Below are 15,918 nucleotides of genomic sequence, written 5' to 3' on the forward strand. Positions count from 1 at the left end.
ACCCATGGGTGCCACCGCCACCCCGTGCAGCAGTGCCGCGGTTTCCGTGTCACTGTCCCGCTGCAGGCAACGTCCACGCTCCCCGAGGACGTGGCCCATGGAGGGGGGGCAGCCACGGCCCCCAGCCTCCTCCTGGCACCGTCCCTGCAGCTGGGGACCCCTCCCACCCCAAAGCTGGGGCCCCTCTAGAGGTAGGGGTGCCCCAGGGTCGCTCCAGGCTGGTGGTGGCCCCCTGCAGCTGTCCCCCCCCCCCAAAAAAAAACAGGGATCCTCTGTGCAGCTGGGCCCCCCCTGCAGCCATGCACCCCCCTGCAAACAGGGACCCCCCCCAAACCGCAACCGTGCCCCCCCAGCCTTGCAACCCCTCCGTGAAACTGGGGACCCCCCAGTCTGCAACCATGCCCCCCAGCCTCGCAATGCCCTCTTGCAACCTTGTACCCCCCCCACGGCTGGGGTCTCCCCCTTGCAACCTTGCACCCCCCCAGCCCTGTGCCCCCCTGCACCTGGGGACCCCCCAAATTGCAACCGTGCCCCTGAGCCTTCCACCCCCCCGCAACCTTGCTCCCCCCCAACTGAGCCCCCCCCCCTCCAAAATGCAACTGTGCACTCCCAGCCTTGCAACGCCTCCATGCAACTGGGACCCCCCCGAAAGTGTCTCTATCCTGCAACCATGCACCCCCCAGCTTTGAACCCCCCCCTTGCAACCTTGCACCCCCCTTGCAACCTTGCACCGCTGCACCCCACTGCAGCTGGGGACACCCCCAACTGCAACTGCGCAGCCCCCAGCCTTGCAACCGCCTTGCAACCTTGCACGCACTGCAGCTGGGGACCCCCCCTTGCAACGGGTGACACCCCCTGCAGCTGGGGACCCCCCAGACTGCGACCGTGCCCCCCCAGCCTTGCAACCCCTCCATGCAACTGGGGACCCCCCTGCAATTGTCCATGTGCTGCAACCGTGCAGCCCCAGCCTTGCAACCCCCCCCCCCCCGCGACCTTGCACCCCCTGCACCTGGGGACCCCCCAAACTGCAACCGTGCCCCCTGAGCCTTCCCCCCCCCTCTTGCAACCTTGCACCCCCAGCAACTGGGGACCCCCCCTTGAAACCTTGCACCCCCCCAGCCTTGTACCCCCTGCAACTGGAGACCCCCCAAACTGCAACCCTGCACCCCCCAGCCCCTCTTGCAACCTTGCGCCCCCAGCAACTGTGAACCCCCCCTTGCAACCTTGCCCCCCCCCCCCAGCCTCGCACCCCCCTGCAACTCGGGACCCCGCAAACCACAACCGTGCCCCCCCCCCTTTCACCTCCCTTCGACCCCCCCCCTTCCCCCCTTCCTTTCCCCTCCCCGCGGGGGCGGGGCCGCGCCCCCCCCTCCTGCCGCCAGGGGGCGCCCCCCCCCCCCCTTGCCCGCAGGTCCCGGAGGCGGAACGGCGGAGCTGAGGGGGGGGGGGGGGGGAAGGCTTTCGGGGAGGGGGGGGGGGGGCGGTGGCGAAGTGGGGGGGGCCCGCGAGTGACGTCAGAGCGGCGCGGGGCCGCCGCTATTTGAGGCGCGGGGCGGGCGCCGGGGCCCCGCTGCGCCGCCCGCAGCAACCGCGGGGCCCGCAGGCGGCGGTGGCCGCCCCCCACCCCCGCCCCCCCCCCCTCCCCCCGGACCCCCCCCCCCCTCCTCCTCCAACCTCCCCTTTACCCCCCCCCCCCCCTTCCCCAAAGCTCGCACCATGCGCAGCGCCCGGGCGCTGCTGCTCGCCCTCGCCCTGCGGGTCTGCGCCCTGGACACCGAGACGCCCTCCGGTGAGGGGGTTTGGGGGGACGGGGGACCGGGGGGGGGGGTCGCTTTCGGTCGCCCCCGGTTGTTTTCGCTCGCCCCAGGGCGCTCCCGGTTGCTTTCGCTCGCTCCCGGCTGCTCCAGCCGCTGCTTTGTGCGCGCTCCGCTGGAGCCCCGCGTTCCGCTAGGGGGGGGGAATTTGGGGGGGGGGGGCTCCGGTCCCGGTGCACGGCTCTGCCCCCCCCCCCCTCCGGTCCCGTCCCGGTGCCCCCGCAGCCGCCGCTCCCGTCCCCGTCGGGGCTCCGCCGGGTTGCTCAGCCTGGCAGCGGGGCTCGGTGCCGCTTCGGGGAGGGGGTCCCCGGGGTTTGGGGGGGGTCTTGGGGGGGGGGGGGTGAAGGGGTCCGGTGCCCCCCCCCCCCCCCCTTTGTCCCCTCCGGTCCCCAGCACGGCTCCGGGAGCGCTGCGGGAACAGGTGGCGGCTGGCAGCGCGCTCCGCTCGCAGCCCGGCGCTGTGCTGCGGGGTTATAATTAGAGCTTCCCCAAAGGATGTGTTATTATTATTATTAATTATTGATTTGTTTTTTATTTCGACATTTTCCCTCCGCCGGGCTCCCCTGCCTGGCCCCCAGCTGCTCTGCCGGGCCAGGAGCTCAGCCCTGGGGTGCAGCAGCCCCACTGCTTCCCCCCCCCCCCCCCCCCCAAAATTGGGGTGCCCATGGGGTCTGTGGGTTTGGGGCCGTGCTGGGTGCGGGCACGGGGGAAACTGAGGCACGGGGCAGAAGGGACCCCGGTGCTGCAGCTGCCGGCTGCTGGGAGCCGCTCCCTGCTTCGGGGCCGGGTTTTGCCTCGATCTTTCCTGTTTTCCTTTCACTTCGGGGCGCAGCGGCTCACCTGCACGCAGCCCCGGTGCTGGCGCATGGAGGGGTTTGGTGGTGGCCCCGCTCCAAAAATTGTAAATAGTGCCGGGCAGCTGCGGGGAGCTCCATCGGGCTCCCCTGTGTGGTGGGTGCGATGGGGAAACTGAGGCACGGGGCTTTGCAGGGTCCACTGCTGGAGGAAGGGGATTCTGCCCCCACCCCTGGTGCTGGGGGGCCCGGGGCTGTGCTGCTCCCCAGCCCCGTGTGGGTTTTTCTTTCCCCTCGTAGCATCCCGGTGTTGTCATATCTGGTCTGCAGCAGCCTGCGAGGGGTGGTGGTAGCGGGGTCCGTGTCTGGAGCATCACGGCGTGTGGAGTGGGATTTGCGCTGGGCAGTTTTGGGGGATCGTGGTGGTTTCCCCAAAGGGGGGCTGCAGGGGACCGCCCGCCCGCCTGGGGAGCGGGATGGGGCTGGGTTTGGATGGGGAAGGGGCTCGGGATGGGGTTTGCGTGCTCCCAGGCGAACCTCTTCCCTCCCGTGGGTCTCGGTGTCCTGCCCACGAGCTGACATTTACCGAGGACGGGCTCCAGCCCGAGCCGTGGGCTGCTGTGAGCCGGAGCTGCGCAGCCCCGAGTGCCTCTGCTCAGCGCTTCCCCCGGTACAGGCAGCGCCTGACCTGCCTCCAGCCCGCTGGGGTCTCTCGCCCTCGCTGCAGCCGGTGGTTTTCCGTAAATCCCAGAGTAAATCCCGGTGTCTGGGACTCAGTGACCTGGCATCGCGAGCCAGGACGGGTGCCCGGTGCCCTGTCCCCCTGGGATGCTCCCTGCTCCGGGAGTGCTTGAACTTCAGTGATTTGTTAAAGATTTGTTAAAATTGCCCAGTGGCTGAGCTGTCGGCGCTGTCTGCATTTTGCACGTCACAGTGGGGTTTTTTATAGGGGAGGGTCCCTTTGGCACCCTTGGGTGCTCCGGTGGGGGCTGCTCTCGAGGGGTGCCCCGGTTTGGGCTGCCTGTGCCCTCCAGCACCAGCTTGGGGTGCTTTCCAGCAGCACCTGGGGCGTGCGGCAGCAATTACGCAAATAAAATATTAGGGTTTGTAGCTTTCCCCTTAGGAGAAGGTTTCAGGTGGAGCCCAAATCTGAGGTTTGGGGCTCCTCTGGTGGCACCAGGATGATGGTTTTGGGGTGAGCAGTGGAGGGGTCGGCACGGGTGAACTTGGCCTCTCCCCTGACCCCGTGGCCGCGCTGTCGGGGCCGGGTGAGCGCGAGCGGCCGCGTTCCCCTGGGTGAGGGATTGGGGTCGGGGAGCGGAACAAATCTGGCAGCGTCACCCCGGCCATTAACGGCCGCGGCTTTGTCAGAGGAGGCTGTGGGGACAATGGGGGATGCTGGGGACAATGGGGGATGCTGCAGCTCAGTGTCCCCATGCAGGGGTCAGGACCCCAGGGGCTGGCGCAGATTTGGGGACTCGTGTCACCAGCGGCCCCCTCGCTGGTGCTGGGCATGGGATGTTTTTTTCCTCCTTGCCTGTTCTGCTGTGTTGGGAAGAATCTTTGCTTGCTGTTTTTGCTGCATTTTGGGGCTTTTTAAGCTGTGCTCTGTGCTGCTGTCAGGCACTGGGGTGAGGGCTAGCTGTGGGGTGCCGGATCCTGCAGCACCTGGATGGTGTGGGCACACTGTGACCCTCCTGGGGTGCTCTGAAAAATCCTGCTCACATCGATGTCCCCGAGTGTGCCCTGGGTTGAGCTTTTCTGCTCCCGTGCTCCCTTATTTTTGGCTCTCTAGTGTGGTCCCCTCTTCCCAGGAGCCGGAGTGCGGTGGGCTTCGCTGTCTGTGGGGGTGAAGCAGAATTTGGGGATGCTCCGTGGTGTCAGAGCCCATGGATGGAGCCGGAGCTGTGGTCCCATGCCCATGGTGGAGGGCTGCAGCGCTGCTTTTCTCCCCCAAAGGCTTGTAGTTGCGTTTGCTTTTCTTCTGCCTTTTTCTCCCCACTCCGGAGCTGGTGCTGCTCTCCCTGGGTCGTGTTTTCCCCGGCCGCGGGCGGGTGCTTGGACCTGCCCTGGGATCCTGGTGAGTCACCTCTTGGCCCGCGCCGAGCATTTTTTTCCTTTCTTATCCAAACTAAGACGAACCGTCCAAATCCCAGCTTCCTGGGGAGTTTTCCCTGCATGAAGCCAGTGGGATCTGGCCCTGGAAGACAACGGCGGCCGCTCGCCGGTGGCTCCAACCCCTGCCTCCCCACTGCCAGCTGCTGGGGACGGTGTACCCCTGATTGCACTGGAAGGAAGCTTTTTTTTTTTTTGCTCACAATCACTTCTTGGCACGGTGCATGGAGCCCTGAGCCCCCCAGCGCTCTGCTCACCCTCTTCCTGCCAGGGGACGCCCCCCAAAAATCCCCTCCTGTCCATGACCCCCCCAGGCGTTTGCTGCTTCCCTGCCAGCAGCCGTGCAGGGGTTAAGTGTGCGGGGCTGGAGGCAGGGGCAGGTAAATCCCTTCCGCATGCTCAGAGCTGGGAGGTGGCAGGGCTTGGGAGAGCCTTATCAACACAGCCCTGCCATCTGCCTGCTTAAACCTCCATAAATAAGCTTTTTAATAATCTATTATTAACATGCACTATAATTGTCTTATTAGACATGTCTGGGAACCTTTCGTTACTGCGTGATTAAATGTCAGATTCCCAAACCACCTCCTCCTCTCCCCGATGGCAGCCGGGGCGGGTGCTTTGCAGCTGGCTTTGGGCACCGCTTTCATGGCCGTGGGGTCCCGACCGTGTCTGTGGGGTCCCCACCGTGCCCCGTCCCCCGGGAGCAGGGGGAGCAGCAGCCTCGTGCAGGGCACGCTTCCACCCCGCGTGGATTTGGAGGGGGACTCGTGCCGTGGCCCTTGCCCATCCCGAAGGCTCGCCGTGCCCTTCCAGGCTGCAGAGCCTGGGGAAACCGAGGTTTTTCCCTCCAGGCTGAAGCTGCGGCCCGGGGAGACCTGGGCGAGGAGGATTCCCAGCGTGTTTTCCGCCCCCCCCCCCCCGGGCTGATTGCCTCCTTGTTGGCAGCCTTAAAATAAATGCGTCCTGGAGACGGAGCGCTCTCTTTCCGCCGCAGATGGCCTCTTCAAACCCCGCTGCCTGGCAGAGGCCGCTGTTGATTTTTAGCGTGGGGACGCATCCGGGTGGGTGCCTGGACCTGGCACGGCTGTGGGACATCCTGAGGACACGGGGACCTGCTCGTCCTTTCTTTCACCCCCACAGGGCAGCCCTGGAGAGGAAGAGGAGGAGGAGGAGGGGTGGTAGGAGCTGGCAGGCACCGCAGGGACTTCCCTCTTGCTGCCTGAGCTGCGCTGGGTGTTTGTCGAGCTCTTTCCTTTCCTGGCGCTGGGAGCGGCTTCTGCTACACCCTCCGCGTGGATCCAAAGTCCAGCGCTGCTCCCGAGCTCAGGGACAGCCCTGTCCCCTCCCCAAGTTGGTGCTGGGGGCACACAGGCTGGTTGGGGTCTTGCAGTCACCAGCGCTGCCCTCACCTGCGTGCCGTGGGCTGCGAGGTGCTGGCAGAGCGGTTGTTGGCTGCCCCGTGTCCCCGGCAGCTCCCCGGCTTCACCCGAGGTCCTGGGCTGGGAGCGATGTCCTGGGGACGCATATACGGGTTTGGGGGGGGCTCCGGCTTTGCTGCGCCCCAGTTCCTCCTCCCCAAAGCGGAGCCCGTGGGGCTGCACCCTCCTGGGGCCATCCCCGTGTGCCCGACCCCAAATCTGGGGGTGCCGATGGCTCTGCTGCGGCTCGGTGGCGGGGGCTGTGCTGTGCGGTGCCACCGCCACCAGAGGGAGCGGGGACACGGAGCTGCTGCTGCATCAGCCGGGTCCCCACGTCTGGGGACACTGCGTGCACCCCTCGGTGCTGGAGGGACCCTGTCCTGGTGGGGGTGGGGGGGTGGGGTACAGAGGTGCAGTGCTGCAGCTGGAGGGGCGCGAATGTATTGCGGCCGGAGAAACACTGAGTTTATTTTAATTTTTTTTGTGGTCTGGCTCTAAAAATGTTGGGGAATCACCTGCAGCAGGGTGGTTGCAGCGGTGCAAAATTCCACTGCAGGGAGCCTCTTGCTCTGGGAGCACCCCCCCCCCCCCCCCCCCCCACGCCGTGGATCAGCTCTTGCTTGGCTTCGTTAAGTTAACGAGGGCTGCGGCTCCCCAGACAGCACGAGGGGGCTGCGGTGACCTGATGTGCTGTAACGAGGCCGCTGTCCCCGCGGTCGTGCTCGGTGCTGGTGGCCTTGACCGGGGCAGCAGAGAGGAGCCCTGGCAGCCCCGGGGTGTCCGAGCTGTGCGTGCATCCCTGTGCAAGAACAACCCCGCACAATTAGCCCAATTAGCCCAGCCGGGGAGCAAGCGTCGCTCCAGTTCAGTGCACTTCATCTATGATGGCACCATGGGGACCATGGCACCGCAGGAACAAAAGGGCTGCTCCCCGGTGAGGGGTTTTGTCTTTGGGGCACTGCCCGGGGTCTTCATGTCGTCGGGGGGAGCCAGCTTTCCTGGGACGAAGGCGGTGGAGCATCACAACTGCTTGCTCGGGGAGATGGAGGCAGGCTGGATGGATGGACGGACCATGGACAAACGGCGTTTCCTTGCTTGGATGGACCTGGAGGTGCCCACGGAGCTGCTGCAGCTATAGGGGATGCTCTGCGGGGCGCAGCTGCCTCTGGCCATGTGCTCAGCTGCAACCTCCCTGCGTGGTGCTGGTGCCCCTGGTTGGATGTCCGAGGGTGTCCCACGTGTCTCGTGTGCCCTTACGCAGGGCTGGCAGAGCCTTTGGGGTCGATGGGAACCTTTGGAGACTTTGCTTTGTGGGGGAATGAGAAGCCTGAGCTGTGACAGCAGGGATTCAACAGCAAACTGAAACGTGTGCCCGGTCCCGGGCTGATCACAAGTCATGCAGAGAGCAAAGCCCTGCTCTGAGCCGGGCAGGATGGCATCGGGTGGCACTGCGGGGCTGTGGCCATCGGCGGTGCTGCAGGGACCTGTTAGACTCATTAATGCCCCTTGTAATTAGCTGAATAAATGCTTCTCACATAATCATCAGCTGCAATTTGCCTGATGGTGTTAGCGGAGCAGGGAGGGCTCCTATTGACTTTGCACCGGTGGTGCTGCTGCACGTGGGGGGGCTGCAGGGCTCCTGCCCAGCCCTGCCTTTTCCTAAGGACTCTCCCTGTGCTGTTCATTTTTTTTTTTTTTTTTTTTGCTGTATTTTCAGCCTCACGGTCGCTGTCTCACTCCTCGCTGAGTGATAAAGTCCCATCAATTTTTTTCTTTTTTTTTTTTCCACGGCCAACAACTGACCTGCTTTACTTTCGCATTAACAGCATTGAACTAAAGCAGCGCATCTCTGCACGGGGAGAAAGTATTTCTTTCTAATCACTTACTTGGTAACTTACGCGGGCTCTTGCCTGTTTGCTGCTACTTGCCTGGAGGGGTGTGTGGAGCTGTATCCTGCCTGCTGGGTGGTGCATCCCCAGGACACGCCAAAAACCCAGCCCCGATGAGCAGGTCCCTGCGTGGGAGAAGCTGGAGCGATGCAACAGACGGAGGAGAAAAGGGAGGAACGAAGCTGTGCAATGGCCAGGACACAGAGCAAACCCAGCACCCGGCGCTGGGCTCGTGTGTTTGTCCTGTTTGCAGCAGATCTCGGGGTTTTGAAAGCTCAGCGTTTTGCTTTCAAGGCGCTGGGTTCACTGAACCTCGTGGTTCAGTGCAGTGAGTTGGCCAGACCTCAGCTCAGCACCCGGGCACCTCACTGCTGTGTTTTCAGAGGGCTTGGAAACAAAGTGGGGGAGCTCCGAGGCCGGCAGAGCCCTCCCAAGAGCTTGTTTGTATTCTGGAGGAAAGGGGAATTCAATTTTTTGACAAATGACACAGGCCATTTGCAGAGCAAACCTGGCTTTGCAGACAGCGCTGCGAGCGATGGAGGGGAGGTATTAAAAGCAATAAATAAGCTGTTGAGGGAAGGCAGCGGAGGGCTCTCGCGGCTCTGGATTTACAATGTGCTGGCCCCCAGCGACGGCTGCTCTGGAGCCGACACCTGCACGGGGACCTGGAGCTGTTACCTGATGCAAGAAGGGGCACAGGGGTGTGGGGCTGGGGGCTTGCTGTCCACCCCTGGCAGCACAGAGGGGGCATGGAGACCCCAAGAGCGCTCTGCAAGTGGATGGGGTCCTGCTGAACCCCCCCCCCCCCGCTGTTTTTTTTTTTTTTTTTTGGCTCAGCTGCATTGTGCACCTTTTCCCAGTTTTCCCTGCCATGGGGGATTCTGCAGGGGGAGCAAGCAGGCAGGGGGCTTGCTCACATCAGCCCTGTTGACACCTTTAAGCCTGTGCATTGCTCTCCCCTCCTTGTTTTTCACGGCTCACCCCAGATAGGGAGGGTGATGCCGACCTGGATTTTGCAACGGGATGTGCTGCTGATCTGCCCTGACCTTCCTCCCCTCTCCTCCTCCTCCTGCCCGCTTCACATACAGGGGCAGGATGCTTTTTTCCCTTTTGGCGTTGCAGCACAGGGATGTTTTGGGACTGCTGCAGGGAACTGAGCTCCTCAAAGCCATCTCACGAGGGTTGTCCTCTTGCAGCCCCCATCATGCTGCAGGTGCACAGCTCTTCCAAACCACGGGTGGCCCCGCTCTGGGTGTTGTGAGGCCATAAATAGTGGGGCTGAGCCCCCCTGGCACCACCATGTGCTCCATCACTGGAGGCTTTGCCCTCTGGCGTGCTGCTCCTTGCTGCAGCAAGGTGGTACCCAGAGGGTGAGAGTCGCATCCCTCCCTCTAGAGGGGGATTTATTCCAGAAAACCTTTTTTTTTTCCTTTATTTTGCCTGCATGTTTTCTGCAGCTTGGGCTGCTGATGGAGCCCTGCAAGGCTGACATGCTGCTGCTGCCCCTGTGCCTGTCCCGGAGCTCCTTATTTTGCTGCCCCAACTTGTGCTGGGGAGCGTCTCCGTGTGCTCAGGGCTTCCCATGTGCTTGTTGCTTCCCGAAAATCAGCATTTTGCCCTTGTGGAGCCTTCAGCACAACCACGGGCCCCTGATGATAATAATGGGCAGGAAAGAGGCTTGAGCACCATTTTTTTTTTGCCATTTTTTTCCCCCAAAAGGCCAGGTGGATGAGAGCTGCCTGCACGTCAGCCCAAGGGCTGTAATTGTGCTGTGAGCAACTGATAACTGCAGGACGGAGGTTTCCAAAAGCCTGAGTTTGTTTTTCTTCCGATGCTGTAGAAGAGGCAGCCCTGACTTTGTTAATTTAGCGATGGTTAATTATGAAAGCACTCGCGTTGCAGCTTGGTGGCCTGCAGCCAGCCCCTTTTCTTGTTGTGTTCTCCCAGCGTTGCGTTTTTCTGCGTTGCATTTGCTCCCCGAAGGCTCCCGGTTGTCCGCAAGGGGTCCGGGTCTCCCCATCCCCACCCGCGGCTCTGCGGGGCTCAAGAGTGGGGGCTTTGCAGGTGAAACCCATAAAGGGAGTCTTCAACAGGCCCAAAAACGGATTTATGACTTCTGTAGTTGCTGGTAGACGGATATTGTTCTCTTAGTCCTGCGCTTTCCAAACACCGAGGTTATCAGGAATAAGTGACTTATTATGCAAATCCTCTGTCTTAATATCTGGCTGTTCTCTCCCTGGAATTGCATTGGCTAAACCCCATGCGTTATTGGAGCTGCTAATGTTTACACATTAGCTTCTTTGGCTAATATACAAGGCTTCAAGTTGCAAATTGATGTTTCTTACAGCTGAGCAAATTATTTTTCTATTAAATGCAATATTTAAAATGATTTGGAGAAGCAAAACAAACTACTGGCAAGAATTTTAATGGAGCTGCTTTCCATATTCTTCTAATCAGCTTTTATCGGGTCCAGGAAATCAGTAATTTTTTTTTTAAACGTTTCTATTTCGCCGGAGTGGGGAGAGGAGGAGAGGCAGGGAGTGGGCTTGTTGTAATCTCTGGTGTGTGCAACGCAGGAGGTGATTTGCACGTGGCTGTTGTGCTTGTGTCCCAGGCCCTTTGAGTGTGCAAAATGCAGCTGGTTGGGTACTTAGCTCCCTTCTGCCTGGACTAAAGGGGCATTTAAGCTGTGGGGCCTCAAATCAGCGGGATTTGGGGCTTTGAGGGGCTGTGGAGCCGTGGCGGTATGGGATGGAGGTGCTGGAATGCTGTGGCACGGCAGGTTTTTGGAGGAGCGGTGCCGCAGTGCACAACTCCGCCGGGTGCTTGGCAGCGCCTGCGCTTGGCTGTTCGGGCAGGAGCACAGGCTGTGTCCCCCTGCCCAGGGATTGTGCCGAGGGAATCGCCTGGAAATAGTGGCAGGGGAAGGGCTGGCGTCCCATGTCCCTGTGTGTCCCTGGGGCTGGGCATCGCTGCCTGCTGTTCCTGTCCCGGTGTGCGGCCCCATCGCTCTCGGTCCTGCTGGGGCTGGAGGGGCATCGTCCCCCAGGGGTCAGGGCTGGGCCCGTGTTGTTCAACTTCTTCATCAACGACCTGGACGAAGGAACGGGGTGCACCCTCGGTAAGTCTGCTGATGACACAAAACTGGGAGGAGTGGCTGGTAGCCCCGAAAGCCGTGCTGCATTCAGAGGGACCTCGACAGGCTGCAGGGTCGGGCCGAGAGGAACCTCAGGAAGTTCAACAAGGGCAAGTTGTGCCCAGGGACAGGACGAGAGGCAACGGGCACAAACTGAAGCACAGGAGGTGCCGGCTCAATGTGAAGGGACGCATCTGTGCCGTGAGGTGATGGAGCAGTGGGACAGGCTGCCCAGAGAGGTTGTGGAGTCTCCTTCTCTGGAGATATCCAAAACCCATCTGGATGCCATCCTGGGCAGTGCGCTCCAGGTGATCCTGCTCAGCAGGGGGGTTGGCCTTATGATCTCCAGAGGTCCCAGATGATCTCCAGAGGTCCCTGCCAACCTCAGCCATCCCAGGATTGTGCGATCGGAGCGGGGCACCCCATCACAAGCACTCCATGGGGATGGCAGGTTCCTGGGCCTGCAGCACCCTCGTTGGGGCTACGGGGGGGGCTTTGCATATGGGTGGCCATGGAAACAAGAGCATCTGGCACCTGAGAGGGGTCTTGGCCGATGGCCTGGGGTTGCTGCAGAGGTGCCTGATTCCCATGGCTCTGGGGAGCAGTTCGGCTGCGGCCTCCCTTTTGAAGCTTCCCTGCCTCCAGCAGCCGAGCCCCGGAGGGCGTTGGGCGGCCCCATTGGCACGAGCGCCTTTTCGAGGCCGCTCCATAAAAGCGAGGGGAAGCCCGCGGAGCGCGTCCCGCGGCGCGGGAGGTTAAACAGCGAAGGTTTAAGTGTGTAATTAACTCTGAAACGAGAGTGGCACAGCCTCGGCGGATGAAAGAGCGCCGGGCAGGCTGGTGGGCAGGCGTCCACACGGGGATTTAATGAGACGCTGTCAACTGCGCGCGCGCTTCTTCGTCCTTTCCCTCCCTCCTCTGCACGGATCTGTCGTGTCCCTGCAGTCCTCTGCTCCTTCCCTTGTGGCTTGGGGGGGTTAGGCTAATTTGGGATGCTCGAGCATCGTCTGGGCTGCATCGAGCCGTCGGGACCAGGCAGTCACGCCCTCGGTGGTATTTTTATCCGCTCTTGCTGTTGGAACCGCTCCTCCCGTGGCGCTCGCTGCATTTAGCCCTGCACGGAGCTGCTTTTACCCTGGCGTCGAACCAAGGCAGGGGCTGGGGTGCGGGGCTCTGTGCTTCCACCTGGGGATTTTTAGGGAGCATCTGGACCTGGAGTGACTCCTGCCAGCCACATCCCGCTGCCAGCAGGGTTGGGTAAAACCATCCCTGTGTGTGCAAAAGGGGATTTTAGGTAGTGGGGAAGGCCTATTTTGGTTTTAAGCGTGTTGATAAACCCTTAATTTTTGGGGAGCAGCTCAGCGTGGGAGCAGCCAGCTCTGTCCGTGCCCTGCTGGACTTGTCACAGCTGCTGGAGGATGCTCGGGACACTGGGGTGTTGGGGCTGGGTGCTCCTTTTGGGGAGGGAGAAGGGGCTGGGCAGAGCCCGGGGGTCTGCGTGGTGCAAGCGCAGGAGGAGGCTGCCTCTGCCCCAACGGTGGAAATGGTCCCTGGGAGCCTCGGGGAATCCTTTGTGCCTGGTACATGGGGCTCTGCAGCCCCAAATGCCTTGCGGGGTCCTGCTGCTTTCCTTCTGCTTCCTCGGGCAGGATAAAGCAACCCCATGAACGAATTTCTCCCTCCTACAATATCCCATCTCAACAGACTTTGGAAGGAAACACATGGGCTTTTTTATTTTTTTTTTTTACATCACTTGGCGCTTAGAAATTTCCAACACTTATTTTGCCTTTTTTTTTTCCTTTCCTTCATGGAAAATTTTGACAGATTTCTGCTTTTTTTTTTTTTTTCCCTCCCATTAGGAAGCCAAGCTTCAGGCTTTTTAAGCTCTGGCGGGGCTGGTGATGGGAACCAGCCGGGGCCGCATCCGCGCGTGGGCACGGCAGGCGCGGCAGCGGCAGGGTCGGCGTTGGGAGCTGAGCAGCACAAACGGCCCATTTAGAGAGGGATTTGAGAAAACTGTCAGGGCTCCGCTCCTTCGGTCCTATGAATAGGAGAGGATGTGCTTTTAGGCTTTGTGAAAGAAGTTTCCCGTTCGCGTGGTTCTGGGGAGAAAAAAAGCTCGATGCTGTAGTTGGTGCTTTAAAAAACTGAGTGTAAAAGGAGAAAAAGAAAAAGCCTCAAATCTGTTCTCATATATGAAAGTGTCGAGAGACATAATTTTTTTTTTTTTAAGTCTTACAGGATTTTTTTGCAGTGGTTTGACTTGGCAATGTGGCTGTTTTGGGGCTGTTTGCAGCAAAAAGGCATCCCTAGGTCCCTGCTGTAGCCTTGTAGGGGAAGATCCCGGTCTGGTTTCATCCCATTGCCCCCAGGGGGGTGACACCGCCCCTGTCACGGTCCCACTGGTGTCCCCACCACGGGTGGCTTTGCACAAGAGACATTTGTCTGTGTGTCCCCTGCTTGCTAGGGCAGGGAGCACAACCTGCACCAGCACAAATCCCCCAGCGGTGGGGAGGATTAACCGATGTAGTTTGGGGATAAAATACAAAAAAAGAGAACAAAACCCCAAAAAACACACCCCGGCCCAGGCTTTGCTTTCCTGCTGGCCCATCAGGGGATGTTTGTCTTTGTTCTTTCTGCTTGCTCAGGGCTTTCCTAATGTGCCTGCCCTCGCCAGCCTAGGGGCTCGTGTTAATTATCGCTGGAGCCCCAGTGCTTGTAATCAGTGATTTTAGCAGAACAATGGGGCAGTGTTAATGAGCCGGCCTGGAGCAGGTCCCCAGAGCCCAGGGGCTGGCACACGGAGGGGAAGGATGCGGAGCCCCACAGCCCGGGGATGCTCATCTTTCAGGTTTGCTCTTTGCAAGGGAAAAAAGCAGCAGCCCCCAGCTCACAAATAAAGGGGCACGGGGGTGCCAGCCGCAGCTGGGGGCTCGGCAATGCGCTTGTGGGGTGGGATTGCTGCTGGGGGTCTTGGCTGGGACCCGATGCTGGCGTGTCAGGCAGTGCAGAGCTCACAGTCTAAGGGTCAGAGAGGGATTTTTGCAGTTGCAAGTTCTGGCGCAATGGCTGCGGTGGAGCAGGGAAACCCCCGTTGTAGTACCCGGCCCTGGGAGGCAGAGCCATGAGCTGTGTCCTGGCTCCCACACTGCAGCTCAGCCGAGAGGGATGTAACCCCTCTGCCCCCCGAGCTGAGACCTGGCAGCTCGTTTCACTGCGGGGGGAACCCAATGGGAGGGGAGGGCAGAGGCAGCCGACGGGTCCTGTCCTCGCCCGACCCCTGGCAGCGTTTGCGGCTGCACGGGGCAGCTCTGCTCCTGCGTTGGCAGGAGTGAGAGCGGGGGGAGAGATGACCGCCACCCTCCCCCCCCCCCTTTTTGTGAGATGCAGCAGCATCCATCCCGGCTGGGATTTCGGGGAGGGAGCAGCTGGTTTGCGGGGGTACTGACGCGTCTGTCTGTCCGCAGCGGGCTGCACCTTCGAGGAGGACGACGACCTGACCCAGTGCGAGTACAGCCAGGGCGAGGATGATGACTTCGGGTGGGAGCTGGTCCGCAGCTACATGATGCCGCACCTGACGGCTGACCTGCCCCACGGTGAGTCCTGGCCCCGTGGGCGTCTGCCCCAAACCCATCCCCTGCCCCGGAGCCTGGGATGGGAAGCACCCCTTGGGGCACTTGGGTTGTGATTTATCCTCGGTTTTGGGGTCGGGGTGCTGCTGTGCCTGATGGCGAGGTGTGATGAGCTGTGTCGGTCCTTGGCATGGCACAAAAGGATGCTGCATGGCCCCAGGGGTGTCACAGCTTGGGGACATGGGGCACGGGGCCCTGCTGCCGCTGCAGGGAGGTGTCCCCGCAGCCCTGGGCTCTCCCCGCTGTGGCGCTGGGATGGCAGCAGCTTGCCTGGGTCTCTGCAGCATCTCCTGCGACATGCGCCCAAGCTCGTGGTGCCAAATTCCCCATCTGTTGTGGAGTGCTGCATCTGCAGCCCCTGCCCTGCCTTGCCAGCACGGGAGCCCCAAAATCCTTCTTTGCAGGCACCTTCAGCAGCTCTCCCTGCTGGGGCATCCATCTGCTCGTTCCTTGGTGCTGGTGAGAAGGTCCCATCTCCGGGAGTCGTGGCAAAGAGAGAAGTGTGCTTCTGGCTCTTGCAGTGTGGGGAGAGGCTTTTGGCTGTGAGCTGGAGGATAAAAATGCAAATTGAATTTCTTCTCTTTTTTAAAATCTCATTGCTTTGGAGCCACTCGTTGTTATTTTGTGGGTCCAGCACCTTGCTCCGATGCCTGGGCTGTTGGAGTGGGTGTTTTGCTCAGGGGCTTTGCTCATCCCAGCCCCACGCTGCATCCCGGTGTGTCCCCACGGAGCTGTCCCCATGCCCAATGGCCCTGAGAGGCACCCAGAGGCCAGATCCCACTCTGAGGCTGGGCAGAAAGAGGGAAAATCCGGTTTGTAGCTGGAGAGTAAAAATGACTTGTCATTCACTACTTCTTAGAAATCTCATCACCGCTCCATCAGCCTGCCTCCAGCCGCTCTTCTGCCTTGGGCTCGGCTTGCTTCTCCCCTCTGCTAATCCTCTCTTCGTTTATCTTCTCCTCTTCCCAACACCTTTTTGATCCAGGATTTCTCCCAGCATCTGTGGGGTGCATCCCTGAAGGCAGCAGCCTCCACCGGCTCGGAGGGCTGGGGATGTGCCATGGGGCCAGCACGTCCCAGGCACCGCAAACCAGCCTCAGCCACCCACCGGGGCTGTAGG

General features: G+C 61.1%; 1 protein-coding gene across 1 annotated transcript in view; it reads left to right on the forward strand.

Moving 5' to 3' along the window:
• Nucleotides 1–1,716: 1,716 nt before the first annotated feature.
• Nucleotides 1,717–15,918, forward strand: part of PTPRU (protein tyrosine phosphatase receptor type U) — a 52,780-nt gene continuing 38,578 nt past the window's right edge. Inside the window, exons 1-2 of the mRNA XM_035565068.1 lie at nucleotides 1,717–1,789; nucleotides 14,634–14,762. Of these exons, the coding sequence (XP_035420961.1) occupies nucleotides 1,717–1,789; nucleotides 14,634–14,762 (202 nt within the window). The remainder of the gene's footprint in view (nucleotides 1,790–14,633; nucleotides 14,763–15,918) is intronic.

Source organism: Cygnus atratus, chromosome 23 (genome assembly GCF_013377495.2).
Source record: "Cygnus atratus isolate AKBS03 ecotype Queensland, Australia chromosome 23, CAtr_DNAZoo_HiC_assembly, whole genome shotgun sequence".
Lineage (NCBI taxonomy): Eukaryota > Metazoa > Chordata > Aves > Anseriformes > Anatidae > Cygnus > Cygnus atratus.